General features: G+C 52.7%; 3 protein-coding genes across 3 annotated transcripts; 1 reads left to right on the forward strand and 2 right to left on the reverse strand.

The window, feature by feature from the left end:
* Positions 1-2,009: 2,009 nt before the first annotated feature.
* On the forward strand, positions 2,010-7,285 carry J4E82_011505 (uncharacterized protein; the record flags this gene model as incomplete). The annotated part of the gene is made up of 3 exons (XM_051737709.1): positions 2,010-4,265; positions 4,329-6,725; positions 6,776-7,285. The coding sequence occupies 3 exons, from the start codon at positions 2,010-2,012 to the stop codon at positions 7,283-7,285; spliced, it is 5,163 nt and encodes a 1,720-aa protein (XP_051582530.1).
* A 3,722-nt stretch (positions 7,286-11,007) lies between these two features.
* J4E82_011506 (uncharacterized protein) lies at positions 11,008-13,782 on the reverse strand (the record flags this gene model as incomplete). The annotated part of the gene is made up of 1 exon (XM_051737710.1): positions 11,008-13,782. The coding sequence occupies one exon, from the start codon at positions 13,780-13,782 to the stop codon at positions 11,008-11,010; it is 2,775 nt and encodes a 924-aa protein (XP_051582531.1).
* A 387-nt stretch (positions 13,783-14,169) lies between these two features.
* Positions 14,170-14,667, reverse strand: J4E82_011507 (uncharacterized protein; the record flags this gene model as incomplete). Its single annotated transcript, XM_051737711.1, has 1 exon — positions 14,170-14,667. The coding sequence occupies one exon, from the start codon at positions 14,665-14,667 to the stop codon at positions 14,170-14,172; it is 498 nt and encodes a 165-aa protein (XP_051582532.1).
* Positions 14,668-15,057: the final 390 nt, after the last annotated feature.

Here is a 15,057-nt window from a genome sequence, read left to right on the forward strand (position 1 = left end):
CTTCCAGCTGTCTGATTATACGTACACCGCTGATGCTCCAGGATCGACGCACTATGGCGGAAGCTGTCAGATCGGCTTCTCCGTGGACAGAGGCCAGACGTGGAAAGTCGCAGCTTCGTACCATGGGAACTGCCCCCACCGGCAGGAGGATGATCCCCAGGTCTTCCACTTCAAGGTTCCTCTGAATATGCCAAGCGGGCCAGCTGTCTTTGCTTGGATCTGGCTGAATCGAGAGCACAAGTCTTTCATGAACTGTGCCTCAGTCCAGATCGGTACAGGCTCTGGCAGAAACACTACACCCGTTGATCCGAGTAGTACGGCTGATTCGATCATGTACTACACAGCGCTTCCAACTCCCACGGGTGAAGTTCCGACAGAAAGAGAACGACACAGGTCGGGTGATTGCGATCAAAACTTGACTAGCCGCAACATTTCGGGCGATGCAAGTGTGACTGGAAGTCGGTGGAATCGCATCAAGCATCGCCACAGCAGAAAGCACGCTCGATACTACTACTGTACTATGTGCGCAAAACTCACAGACATCCATCATCTTGAGAGCTCCGCCGCAGGCCAGACAGTCTGGCTTCTGATGCTTGCGATTGGAACGCCGCGCCCAGAATGGAAACTAGCTACTACTCCACGGGCGCCAGCTGCGCTCCCGACGCCAAGCTGAACAACGCAGAGAGCGATGACCCTGAGATTGGCTGGAGCAATGCTTGCGGCATCGTTGAGGGAGACGGAGAGTATACCATTCAGAATGTCGAATGTTAGGCCTAAAGCACAGTGGGTAGCTAGTTTGCGTTGACATTGGAGTCGTGAGGCTTTATGCTGAAGCGACAGTAATGTATAAACAGAGACCAGATTCGGACAGCATGCGTTGGGTTTAGGTCAGACACGGCTGAAAGCAGACGCCCTGCTAGCTACTGCAAAGACTGCTAATCATTCTCGGCATTTTTGTAATTAGATCGCTTTGTCCGAATGCTTTATTAAGGTCCGTCCTTACGTGTCGAGACGCACGGTGTAACGAGACAAGTTCGCACTCCGCGCCTTCGGAGACTCCTGTTCACTCATTTTACAGGCCTTAGATAGATATGCAGCATTCTTTGGTTAAATCTTCACCAGTCTCTTTGCCTCCGAAAACGAGTGCTGCCGTGCTAGCTCTGCTGTTGACCACTTCGTCAACGCCGTCAATTAGCCTTTCGTCGATACCTCCCTGTCCATTTACGGCCTAAGGGGCCTTTGCGAAAGTCGGAGGGTCTGGTAGGAAGCGAAGTCATGGACGATTATATTCCTAGGCATCAAAAGCCGTGTTAACTAAAGAAAAGTGCAGTTCGGCAGTTTCGCCGATCAGGAGTGAATATTGCAGATGGCAATACAGCGGCTCGGAACGCGCTAGCTTCGCCTGCCACGTGGGGGGCTGCATTAGCGTACACAGATGCAGCTGTAAGATATCGTACTGTATTCAGCGCTATGCCCACCGCGGGCCGGCCGCTGAGACCAACTGTGGCGCAGGCTGGCAGATTTCTTGCCCAGCCTTGCTGTTGCGCCGTGGCCTCAATCCTAGCGCTGTGCCGCTAGAGATCTCTCAACGCGCTCATCACCATCTTCAACCGGCCACCTCGCGACTGTAACAAACAAGGTCAGTCAAGTCTAGATGTTGGATGACGAGAAGTGCATCGCAACGGGGGCGTGGTCGTTGCGGAGATGCGACTCGTCAGGGCTGTGCTGGGCCTGCATGAGCGCAATCAGCTACGTCTGCCCCCGCCTCCAGGCCGTTTGAGCATCCTCACAGAGTTCAGAACATGATGCAAAACACCAGCTTCAGCCTGCAACATTAAGATCACGGATTCAACCGCGTAGCTACCCGGGGCTTTGTAGCCATTCGTACCCTTGTCCGTAAGCTCGTCTGAGAGAGCCAGCCGCCGCGCTCTTGTCCTACCAGGCTGCCGCGTCGAGTCTCTCGCGTCTCCTTCTCACCCCATGCGCCTGTCACACACACACTCGAACCGATGCGTCTTTTGCGCTACGACGAACATGACGAGCTCGGGATTGTCAGCTTCGATGATCGCGCAACACCGCCTTATGCGGTATTGTCACACACATGGGGAGCGGATGCGGAGGAGGTGACCTTCGCCGACCTTGGGACAAGCGAAGGCAAGGCCAAGCGCGGCTACAAAAAGATTCGCTTCTGCGGACAACAAGCACGGCAAGATGCCCTGCGGTATTTCTGGGTTGACACCTGCTGCATCGACAAGACGGACAAGGCTGAGCTCTCTCACGCTATCCGATCCATGTTTCGCTGGTATCAGAACGCGACGACATGCTACGTGTATCTGTCAGACGTATCGACAAGGATGAGGGAAGCTGACGACATGCTCGACATATTCACTTATGAGTCTGCTTTCAGGGCAAGCCGATGGTTCACGCGTGGCTGGACGCTACAAGAGCTTCTTGCCCCAAGCACTGTCGAGTTCTTCTCTCAAGAGGGGGCGAAGCTTGGTGATAAGAGATCGCTCAAATTCTTGATTCACAAAATCACCAGTATCTCACTCGAAGCTCTCGATGGAGCTCCCCTTTCACAGTTCAGCGTCAACGAACGATTGCGGTGGAGAGAAGGCCGGGTGACCAATCGCGAAGAAGACGGAGCGTACTCGCTGCAAGGCATCCTGGATGTCGAGTTAGCGCCAATGTATGGCGAAGGTGCAACTGGTGCTTTCAGACGTCTGATAGATGAGATTCACAAGCTAGAAAGATGCGTTCAATACGTACGCCACACGGATCCGCGTGACGACAAGAAGCGCATCGAGGAGTCCAATGGCGGATTGCTAGCTGACTCCCATCGCTGGATTCTTTACAATGCTACTTTCCAGCAATGGCAGCGAGACCCACACAGCCGACTGCTGTGGGTGAAAGGCGATCCCGGTAAGGGAAAGACGATGCTGCTCTGCGGCATCATAGACGAGCTGCATAGCGTACTGCCTAAGACTTCTCTTCTAGCGTACTGCTTCTGCCAAGCAAGCGACTTGCGCATCAACAGCGCTAGAGCCGTGCTACGAGGACTCTTGTATATGCTGGTGAGCCAGCAACCGTCGCTTGTATCGCATGTCCTTAAGAAGCACGATCATGCGGGCAAAGCCTTGTTCGAAGATGCGAATTCCTGGGTCGCATTGACACAGATCTTCGCGGACGTGCTACGAGACCCACAGCTAAGGGATACATACCTGATCATTGATGCACTCGACGAGTGTGTCACTGATCTGCCGAAATTGCTTCGTTTCATCGCTAAGCAGTCTTCTGCGTCTTCCCGTATCAAGTGGATCATGTCGAGCCGCAACTGGCCAGAGATTGAAGAGCAGCTGGAGGAAGCCTGGCACAAGGGCGGGTTGAGCCTCGAGCTAAATGCGGAGTTGGATGCGGCGAGGAAGCTTGCCTTGACCATTAAGCAAGAGGTGGACCAGCTGGCCCAGGAAGGGCAGTATGAGGAAGAGACTCGACATGCTGTGATGCAACATTTCATGTCAGATGCTAGCGGTACGCCTCTTTGGGTAACGTTAGCGTGTCAAGTTCTTGCATTGACACCAAAAGACAGCGTGCTGGACAAGCTAGCCTCATTTCCCCCTGGGATAGATTCCTTATACAAACGGATGTTGCGCCACATCAGAGAATCAGGCCGAGCTGAGACCTGCCGGCAGGTACTGGCATTGACTGCAGTCTTATATCGGCCGGTTACAATTTCCGAACTTGTTGCGCTCGTGGAGCTACCTGAGGACTATCCCACTACCCTTGGGTCTGTACGAAAGACCATCAGCCTTTGCAAATCGTTCCTTGCTCTGCAAGAAGACCAAGTTTTCTTTGTGCACCAGTCCGCAAAGGATTTCATTTTTGAAGAGGCGTTTGATGAGATTTTTCCAGATGGAACCCAACCTATCCATCAAATGATCTTTTCCAGATCGCTCGTGACTCTGTCCGAGACATTGCACAGGGACATGTACAACCTGGAAGAACCAGGATACCCTATTGAGGACGCCAAACCGCCTAATCTGGACCCGCTAGCATCGTCACGCTACTCTTGCGTCTACTGGGTCGATCACCTGTTCGACTCAAGACTCAAGTTCCAGGCGAACAGTGTTAGTGGCCGGCAAGTTGTAATTCTCGTCGATATGTTTTTGAGGGAGAAGTATCTCTACTGGCTAGAAGGGCTCAGTCTGTGCAGAAGCATGGCAAAAGGCGTAGTCTCTATGTCAAAGCTCTGCTCTCTAGTTCAGGTATGGCATTCTCAGGTTTTTTGTTCGCAATAAAGCTTTGAATACACATGCTAACACTACTAGGACATGCCGGGTGCAGACAAGCTGACGAGGCTTGTTCACGACGCACACCGATTTGTCACGTATTACAAAAGGGCAATCGAGAGTTGTCCTCTTCAAACGTATGCATCTGCGCTATTGTTCAGTCCAAAAGAGAGTTTAGTTCGGAAGACGTTCCAGCATGAAGAGCCGAAGTGGATTACCGTTGAGCCAACCGTGAACGACAGCTGGGGAGCGTGCCTGCAGACTTTCGAGGGTCACAGTGATGTCGTCACGTATGCCGCCTTTGTGCTCGACGGCAAGCGGTTAGCATCGGTGTCTTGGGATAGCACCGTGAGAATCTGGGATGTCGAGACGGGCGAGCTGCGGGCTACAGTCAAAAGCCGCGACGGCCTAATGGACTTCTCACGCGACGGCAAGCGGCTGGCTTCGCACGCCGATGACGGTAATCTCAAGCTCTGGAATACCGAGTCTGGCACGGTCGTTGCGGTGCTCGAAAGCCATGGCGAGAAGCCTACTATGAGCCACGGCGCATGCGATTTTCCATTAGCCTTCTCGCACGACAGCAAGCTGTTAGTTTCTGGTTCAGAAGACAACAATGTTAGGCTATGGAATGCTGAGTCTGGCGCAGCTGTTAGGATACTTGAGAGCGATGGCCTGACTGTCCTGTCTGTGGCTTTCTCTCCGGATGGCAAACGATTGGCGGCAGGCTTGGACTATGGTATTATTAAGCTCTGGGATGTCGCCTCGGGCATTGCCATCGCAACGCTTAGGAATCATAGTATCGGAGTCTTCTCTGTAGCCTTCTCGCCGGACAGTAAGCGGCTAGTTTCAAGCTCGTGGGACCATACTGTCAGGCTTTGGAATGCTGATTCTGGCCTACTGGTTGCAACGCTCACGAGCCAAGACGTGTCTGTCTTCTCCCTGACCTTTTCTGGAGATAGCAAGCGACTGGCATCTTACGCTGATGACGGCAGCGTCGGGCTCTGGGATGCCAAGTCCGGCGCTGTCATCGCGATGCTCAAGGACCACGGCGAGAAATTTACCATGAGCCACGGCGCATGCGATTTTCCATTAGCCTTCTCGCACGACAGCAAGCTGTTAGTTTCTGGTTCAGAAGACAACAATGTTAGGCTATGGAATGCTGAGTCTGGCGCAGCTGTTAGGATACTTGAGAGCGATGGCCTGACTGTCCTGTCTGTGGCTTTCTCTCCGGATGGCAAACGATTGGCGGCAGGCTTGGACTATGGTATTATTAAGCTCTGGGATGTCGCCTCGGGCATTGCCATCGCAACGCTTAGGAATCATAGTATCGGAGTCTTATCCATAGTCTTCTCTTCCGACAGTAAGCGGCTAGTTTCAAGCTCGTGGGACCATACTGTCAGGCTTTGGGATGCTGAGTTTCGCGCGGAGGTCACGAGGCTTGAGAACCATGACTCATCCGTTCACTGCGTAGCCTTTTCACCAGACGGCGAGTGGCTGGCAGTAGGCTCAGGCGACTGTACCATTTCGCTCCGGGGTGACAAATCTGGTGATGTAGCCGCGACCCTGGTGGGCCACAGTGAATGTGTTACCTCCCTGGCCTTCTCACCGAATGGCGCGTTGTTGGCTTCATGCTCGGGAGATTGTACCGTCAGGCTCTGGGATGTTGAGTCTCGCACGGAGGTCGCGAGATTCGACGACCACAGTGAATACAATTCAGCAACTGCCATCGCTTTTTCGCCAGATGGTAAACAACTGGTTTTAGGCTCAGGTGATTGCCATGTCAGGCTTGTTAGTGCCGAACACGGCGAGGTGGGCAAGTTGCAGGCAACGCTTGGATCGAGCAATAGCCCTGTCACCACTTTCGCATTCTCGGCGGATGGGAAACGATTGGTCACCGGCTCGGAACATGGTATTTTCGATCTGTGGGATCTTAAGCCAAGCGCTCTGCCTGCGAGAATCTCTTTAAGAGCTCCTGTTTTTCGAGAAAACTTTTCTGCGGTTGGCTCCTACGAAAACACTAACACGGGTTTTATCAGACTCAACTCTGATATGCAACTGACGCATAACCAGGGTGATCTATTCGTGGCTGGCGAATGGGTCATGCTAGGCTCTCAGAGGCTTCTATGGTTGCCCCCGGATTATCGTGCAACCTGTACCGCAGTAAATGGACGGAACATGGTTCTGGGTCATACTTCCGGCCGCGTGAGCTATTTTCATTTCGAGTGTCCGCACCGCAATTCACAATTTGACTTCCCACCAGAACTTGGGTCTCCAACTCACAACAAAGAAGACACAAGACAATCCGAGGCAACTCTATACGACCCCATGTTCTCCTTCAGCTTGCCATTGCTCGTGGACAAGGTCTTGCGACACATACCTATCACAGTCCTAGAGCCTCCAGTACCTCCAGGAAAAACACGTGTCCACTGGACATCGGTACGTCGCAATGTATATTTTCTTTGATGATATACTGACAACTACATCAGAGTGGCAAGAGCATGTTCGATGACTATGTTGAGCTAGATTCTGGCGCTGCAGTGGAGCTCGAGGCAGCACTGTCGAAGCGATACACGCTCTCAGAACAGACTGGTGGTAATGGAAGACCAATGTCCGGAATTCTCCAGCGATTCCGCAACGTTTTTGGTCGGCAAAATGGAGCCCAAAAGCAGTTGCGCTTAGACGCTGAAGAAGGAAAACATACCTTGCAGGCACCCTTTCAGGGACCTGCTCCGATTGCTCATGCTGGAGTGTTTGGAAGAGAAGATGAAACCCCAAAACAAGAAGCTCTTCGCCTACTGTTATGTGTGGATGACGGGAGGGCGAAGACAACACTGAAGCAGGAAGTGCTTCAGAACATCAACGATGACCGTGAGCTTTTTACTCATCTACGTAAACAGTACTTTACGAAGCGCAGTTGGTTCACCTTGCGAAGCGTCGGGACTCTGTCCCTGGCCCAGGTAGGCTTTCAAGTGCCAACAGATCCGTGTGAATACTGACTCCTTGCCAGTTTGAAGTGAATTACAGCAATGCCACCAACGTATACCGCCACGAGAATATATGCGGGATCACGACTGATCAACACCAGTGTCTCTGTATTCCCCCAATAGGCATAGTAGGACATGACAAAGAGTATCTTTGCAATCCAGCCCCAAGGTCAGGGAACCGGCGTTTGGTGCCTGTCCTTGGCCCTACAATGTTGAAAGGAGACTTTTTCAACCCACACTTTATCGCGGCTGGCCAAAGGACAACTCTCAATCAGCTACCAAAACGACGTTTCCAGGAAGAGCTCAGAGCCAATCCAGACAGCATGGCGAACGGCTGGGGGCTTCATATTGAAGAAGATTGGCACTGGCCAACGATCTACTGCTGCTTCGTCGCAACCACCTTGTTTAGCTTGGTCTTTGGTATAGTCTGGTCAGTAAAGAGGATGGACATACAAGGTGCATTTGCTGTCTCAGGGTTTGCACTTACCTTAGGAGCCATGTTTTTGGGATACATGGCCATACCAAGCATCTGAAGTCTTTACGTGAATCTATCATGGGTAAAGACTTTGGAGGTGTTCGCGTTGGGGATGCTATCAAAGTAGGGAACTCCAGAAATGTTCCTGTACCTATCTTACAAAGCCTCCATGGCTTGCCCCCTTGTAACTCTCATTCTTCGAATTCGCTATGGCTTTATAGCCTCTCTGCTCCTGCGTTTCAAGATCGTGATCGATAGCTGTGTGCTTTCAGTCCGTTTCTGTTGCGTACTCGGCAACTCCACCACCTTCCGCGCTTCCGTCTGATCCCATGTCTCCACCTAGCTTTCGCCGTAGCATTCCTAACTGTAATATCTATTCGGGCGGTCCTTAATACAAACCTGCCCTATCACAGCAATCTCTCCATTCAATCAGTACGTGGCAGGACAGGCGCCGGGTCCATGTTCATTGTGTCTACCCGGGGGTAGAGCAATGGCCCCAACAAGTCTCCTTGATGTACCTGACCCAGTTCTAGCAGTTGTTGTTAACACAGGTCCTGGAGGTATTCGCACTGGCAAGGTATGCAGCAGAATTCTGAAGCAGCCATCTTCGGAACACAGGAGACGAGATGGGTGAAGTGAGTCGAGTAGCGATGAGTTTGATGTCGGTGAAAACCGCGGCATATCTTGTCTGGATTCAGCTGTGTGATCCGGACCAACCTTATGGAGAACCAGATCTAGACAGAAGTCTATGAATCATAGCCACGCTGTTGTATCAAACCGCATTACTGGGCTGAAGCAGGATCACAAGACTGCTGCTAAACAAAGACGCCGACATCAACGCGCAGGGTAGCCGCTACAGCAACGCACTGCCGGCAGCTTCAGTTGAAGGCCACGAGCAGGAGGTCAAAATGCTGCTTAATGCAGGTGCTTATTCATCAAAGAAAGACGATTGTGTATTAAGAGTGGAATAGCTTCGCTCAAGCACATAGTAAGCGTTTTGAGTCAGCAGTAAAGAACACGCGATCGAACGTGACTCGATTCCGTTAGCATGCGCCACACCAGCCACAAGGGCTGCTCCAGGTAGGTATAGCGCCAAATATATTACAATATAATACAGCGACCCTACCGATGCACTAATGCAGGTTGAGGGGTGCTATGAGGCGCTAGCGGGATACTACTGCCCGGGCAACTGTGCAGGGATCACCTCACCCACACTTCGGAGGTCCCGGCATGCACACGCCTGCGCTAAAGCAGCCTCTGAACACTAAGGAAATGACCTTCACTAAACGCGCTTCATCCACAAGCCTCCGATATCTGAGGAAACTCCTCAGATGTCGAGCAGACAGGGGGGTATTGCGAGAGCGTTGCTTCACGGCGTTCAAGGGATGATTGACAGCATGATCAACAGTGCAGAGATCGCAGTCGGAGCCTAGTGACGCGGAAGAGAATAGTTCCATGAACATTGTAGATGAATGACGACTCTACAAATCTGCTCGTCAGGGGCGCCAAAGGTCCGAACAGCCAACCCGTCTCGTGACATGGTGTGTCTCTCCACTCAGGGACGCACCTTAGTTGAGCTTTCCCAACCTCCCGTCAAATTTTGACTTAGCTAGTCTGCCAACATCTAATCCAAACAAAATTGCAAACTCAACTTCAAACACGCTCTGCTTAACATGCTCGCGGCGTCTCCCTATTCTTCTCCTCTTCCTCAGGAAGATACGAGCAGTGGTCGCGCAACCCTGATTGTCGTGATACTGGCATGCGCGATTGTAGCAATTTCGATGCTGCTTTATCTATTGCACTGGTGTCGCCAGAAGCGCAAAGCGTCTCGCGTTGATGCCAGAGATGACCGAGATAGCATTTCAGGACGGACAACAGAAGGGGAAAGCGTTTGGTAGTCCAGTACTAGATATACTTTGAGATGTTATAGCGCAGTGTATTTGGTCCATCTTACATGCAGGACTCCACGAACGCCTCTATTCCCAAGAGATATCTAATTTCCGGTGATGTATCTAGCCTGATATTAGCACCATGTATAATGACCTGCATGCTCTTGCTAGTGACACCGTCGTAGAGCTTTTGATTCTTCACCTAATTAGTCGCTCGAGTTGTACCGCGCTCGACCCACCACGCCATTTTGGTGTCAAGGTGAGCATAAGCGCTTGAAACTCTAGTCAACGAATAACCACAGTAATTATAGTGTGCGAGAGCGAGAAAACGATTCCGATCTCTACTGGCTTCTAAGCCGCTTGCCTGGCCGTTCTGCGCTGCTCAAGGATAGCGAGACGCGACTTGATAAGCATAACGCCTGCACAAACTGAGGTCGTCCTAAACATGCATCTAGCAAGAAAGCAGATGCCACAGCATTAGATATCGAGTATATAACGCGGCTCTGTGTTAATGCCTACTGAGTGCATCTACAGGCTCGAGCCAAAATATCTCCTAGCTTCAACATGCGCTTTCTACACGTGTCCGTCCCGAGCGCGCTCTTTGCCAACGCGTTCGCGCAAACAACAATTGTATCGCTCCAGAACAATCGAGTCGAGCAGGCGGGTTGCGCACCAAAGGTAGGACAGCAAAGCACTAGGCGCCCATGCCCACGGTTGACAGCGATACACAGCTTCACTTCTGCTCCAACACAGCCTGGCGAGAATGCAGTGCACCAATCACTTCGCCAGATCGCTGTGTCGCTACTGACCGGCTGAATGACGTTGACTCCATCGCCATCGAGCTAGGCTTGTGTTGCCGCTTCTACAGGTACGTTCAGTCTCGTGGCGGATGAGTGCTCAAGCCCTGACTATCTAATTAGTGATGATAACTGCAACACGCCGCTCATGGACCAAGGAGGCGAAGAGACGTGGTACCCCGGGTTGGAGCAGGTGTCGGACGCTTTTAAAGCGGAGGTGGGCAGCTACATGTGCAATAACGGGACTCTCTCTTCAGACTGCCCCGGAGCCGGGGCAGCGAACGTGAGTATATCTGGAGGCGTAGCAACCCCAACCGCGTCTCAGTAAGCGATCCGGAGGTTCGTAATCACAACGTTCAAGCTGCAAGTATGACCAAAGCACACCATAGAGTCGTTAGCAAACAATACACTAGCAGTGCAAGCCTGTACTCTCCACCTACCAGTCGTGAGCGAGTCTTGCATGTTGCTCGAGCTGTCGTTCATACGGCGTCGCCCCTCTAACGCGAGATCAGGCAATGCCGCAACGTGAGCCTAGCGTCTAGACCCCATCGATACCTGCTGAGTTGTATCTAACTATCGCTTCAACTTTCGTCGTTTGTCGTTTGTCGGTGCAGCGCTTCCGCTACACGTCGCGCACAAACATGCTTCATCTCTTGCAAAGCTGCTGCCGTAATCGACCGTGATCTCCATGCCATCCCATATATCTCGTCGTGCGCGAAGCATCAGTCGTGCTCGGCCGGAGATTATCTTCACCGTCATTTCCGCACAAGGGTCGCAGGCATGATTGACCAGTCGAGCCCAATTGCTCTTCTCTTTGCAATGCAGTCTGCAGGTCGTGCCTACATCCGGCCTCTCAAGCTCGACAGACGTGTAGCTACTGGTGGACCAGTCCAGCGGCTTCACCTCACCGACTAGCTCCTGAATGTACTCGCCCTCGGTGAAAGCTAAGCCCCCACCTGAAGCCGCCAGAGCTTGGATGCCCCGTCCTTTCGAGCCGTAGTCGACGACGCGGTGGCGGTTCTGATGCAACCCAGCAAGACAGGTGCACTCTTCGACGCCACAGGTCTCGCAGGCACTCGGCGGAGCCCACGTGGGATCCTGGGGCCACTCCCATGGCCAGGACGGTGGTCTAGGCCAGTCATGGTCAGGCGTATACGAGTTGACCTTCGGGTAAGAAACGGGCTGCAGGAGCGCGAGCATTTCAGCTTCCAAGAGATGGTCGAAAGAGGTCACGTTGTCGTACTCAAACGTGAACTCTACATCCTTCGCGAACATATCCTGGATGAAAACACCGACCTGACATCTTGCCTCTAGGAGCGTCCGCTTCTCCGTCGCCAGACGCTGAAAGGCTTCGATACTGCCGTTTGTCATGCTGTAGTAGTGATTGTCAGGGATGTCCGTAAAGGGGAGAAAGCAAAGGAGCCCACGTCCGAAGCCTTGGCAGATCTGGTAGATCTTCGTTGCGCGCTTTACACGTCCCTTTAGCTGCTCGCGGTCCTTCTTCGTCGCGCTGACGAAGCCCTGCGCTTTCAGCACCTGATCATACACGGAACTGTCGAGACGAATGGCGCCCTGCCGCCGCGAGTCCATCTCGGAAGCGAACGCATACTGCGCTGGTTTCATGTGCAGAGCATCTAGCCAGGTGCGGTGCTGAGCAAGACGAATTCTCATGTCAGAGGCGGCAAGCCTCGCGATCTGGTCGCTCGCAGCTGGAGCGAGCTCGATCCGAGCCAACTGGGATCTCCATGCGCGAATCAGTGCTATACAGTTACGCAGAGCTCGTGGGCTAAGGACGGCTTCTAGCAGGCGTTCCTCAATCGGTACAAGCGCTGAAGCTGGGACAGGTGTGCACGACGGTCTGGAGGTGTGAACAGGCCTACTGCTCGCAGGACGGCGAGCCAGCATGGCGTGTCTTTTGTGTTTATTCTGAGCAGTGTCAACCTCCTGTTGTTTCCGCTTGTTTGTTAGTGGAGGCGCCCCATCACCGGAATCCACAACTGGCTCGACGAAGTCGGGCACGAAGCTTTGACGAGTGAGCACGTTTCTGCCACACTTCCTCTCGCCGCTCTCACACCACATATAGTCGGTTGGATCGTCGGGAGCGTCAGTAAACTCGTAGTTGATAGCTATCGCGAAGTTCATGCCAGTGTTTCGGACCTCATGGTAGACACGCCCTGGTAGAGTGACCAAGACGTCTCCCGGTTTCTGACATACCAGCTCATAGTTGATACCATTCCTTTCGAGCCATCGAGGTCCTACGATGACGTTGTGGTGCCGCACAAACTGCGAACATGCTCTAGAAGTCGGGAACTGGTCTCTGATGCAGCGCTCGAGCTTCTCAGCACTGCTTCGGTGAACGATGATCCAGTGCTTTTCTGCGCCTGCGAGCAGCAGGTTCGCAGACCCAGTATTGCCGTCCTCGACGTGCAACGTTGCGGGTGTGTTGGGTTCGCAGCTGACGTACCAGTACGGACGGTTAACGCCGGCGATCTCAGGCCGGCGATTGCACTGCGGCCCAGCGTCTAGCAGAGTATTGATGCTGTGATCAGACAGTGGTTCGCAGATCAGATATCGAACGCGGCCGGGAGGTCTTGCTATCCACTCCTCAAAGTCTTCCTTGGGCTGCTGAGAAGCACACGCTTCACTGAAGCCTTCCATGTCGCAAAGGTTGAGCGAAGTGTCTGCAGCGACCTGCGCGTGCAGACAGTCGGCGTCTCCCTGAGCAAGTGCAAAGCCTTTGATCTCGTCCCGGTCCGACGCCTGGGCGCCGCGGAGGAGTTGTGTGAGTTCTGAAGCATCCCAGCGATGCTGCACTTGCAGAATAAGGTATCCGCGCTCGTCGACGTTGTGGCAGCGTAAGGCGTGCCGCGCGTCTTGGATGGCGACAACCATGTTCTTCCTTAGCTGTGAAAGCAGGCATGGAAAGCGCAGATTGTAGTCCCCTGTTCTACGCTCTGACAGCCGCCGCTCTGTTGGAGTCTGGTCGACATGTCCCTGCCTAGGTAGCGCTGAGACCTCCCGCTCTTGTGTTTCTCGCTCGTGTGTCTGCCGCTCTTGCGTCTCGGCTTCGCGTTCTTCAGGTTCGTGTCCCTCGACTTCGCGTGTCTCTAGCTCTCCGAGTTTTGTGAGTTGCGCCTGCGCTTCCTTGACAATCGCCTTGAACGTCGCCGCGAGATCCGATTTGCAGATCGACTGCTTCGAGGATGCGTTTCTCGGTCTCGGCCTACTGTGAGCGCGTTCGTGGTGAGCTTCTGCCGATTTGACCTCTTCTAGTTGCCGGACAAGCTGTTTGGCAGCCGCTAATAACGCGTCAATGGACTCGCTATCGGAAGGATGTCGCGCTGCCATTGCGAAACAGCAGACGCGGAACTCTCTGTCCTACACTGTAGCGCGCCCACGCGAACGCGTCGTCAGCGCACAGGTCGCAAGAGCTGGCGGTGCAATTGTGATCCGTGCGCAGGCTCGGCCTTTGCTTCTGGCGATCGCTCACGTGCGAAACCAAGCGATTAGCCTCACTCATCGTACTGTAACTGTAGCACTTCTACACAAGACATTGCACTGACACTGCTTGAAGTTACAGTAGTATACAATGGCATATTCTGGATAATTTGAGTTTCGAACTTCCTAGTTTGTTCATCCCTTTGTTATTCTCGACTTTTCAAGGTAAAGCCTGGCCTGACAGATATTTGTGACGGATACACCGCATGAGACTGGGCGGACACATCTGTGTTCGCATCAAAGGCCGTTCGCAGATCTTTTTCTCTTTATTCCCCTGAGCAATGTAAACACGGCCGGAGTGCTTGATAGCACAGCCTGACGCAGATCAACCAACAGCCTGTGTTCATCTGCATCACTGATGGCACGGGAACTAGACCCTGTCAATTTTCCATAAACCCAGTGCTGCGCAAGCTTCATGACTACGTTTTCTGATCTTTCCCGCCAAGATGTGTGGTTTCGTAGCATGTCGTGTGTCTCATGGATAACTTTCGCCTCCTGATCTCGCGTCTGAACGTATGAGATGTCGGTATCCTCAGGGACCACGGTATGCTCAGCTTCGACTTCGGTTTCGATCCTGGTGGTGTGGTAGCTGTTGCTTTGCCTGATGAAGACAAATGCTTCTGCGATAGCAAGATTGGCCTGACAGAGGTCCCGAGCGTGGAGCATGAGCGACTGAGGAGGTGCTTTGCTGACCGCTTGTAATGCGGCTTTGAGGGTTGTTAAATCTTCTGCCATGGCAATTAAGGAAGAGTAGTATCTGGCTTCTCTGTGTACTCCATATGTCCTGGGAATGTAGGATTAGTCGATTAATGTATCGTCAAGCCTGAGAGCAGCTACGACTTTGTGAGGCACCAACAAAATAAGGCAGGTCCGGAGCATCGGGCCGTAACTTAGTGAATATATACTCGTCCGGGTCCCAAGTCCATATTAGACTTCTTACATTCTACCGTAAACAGCACGAAATGTGTCTCGTCATATCCGTTATCCATATCCATAAGCCTTACAACTCGGAACAGTACTCACCGCCTCTTTCGCACCGCGATCGCGCCCGAGCGCTTCGACATCAAATCATCTATCATGTCAGTAGTTGGGTCGATCAGGTTGTCACAAGGCCCGGGCTATCTT

The sequence above is a fragment of the Alternaria postmessia genome (genome assembly GCF_024291825.1).
Source record: "Alternaria postmessia strain BMP 2775 chromosome Unknown scaffold_216, whole genome shotgun sequence".
Lineage (NCBI taxonomy): Eukaryota > Fungi > Ascomycota > Dothideomycetes > Pleosporales > Pleosporaceae > Alternaria > Alternaria postmessia.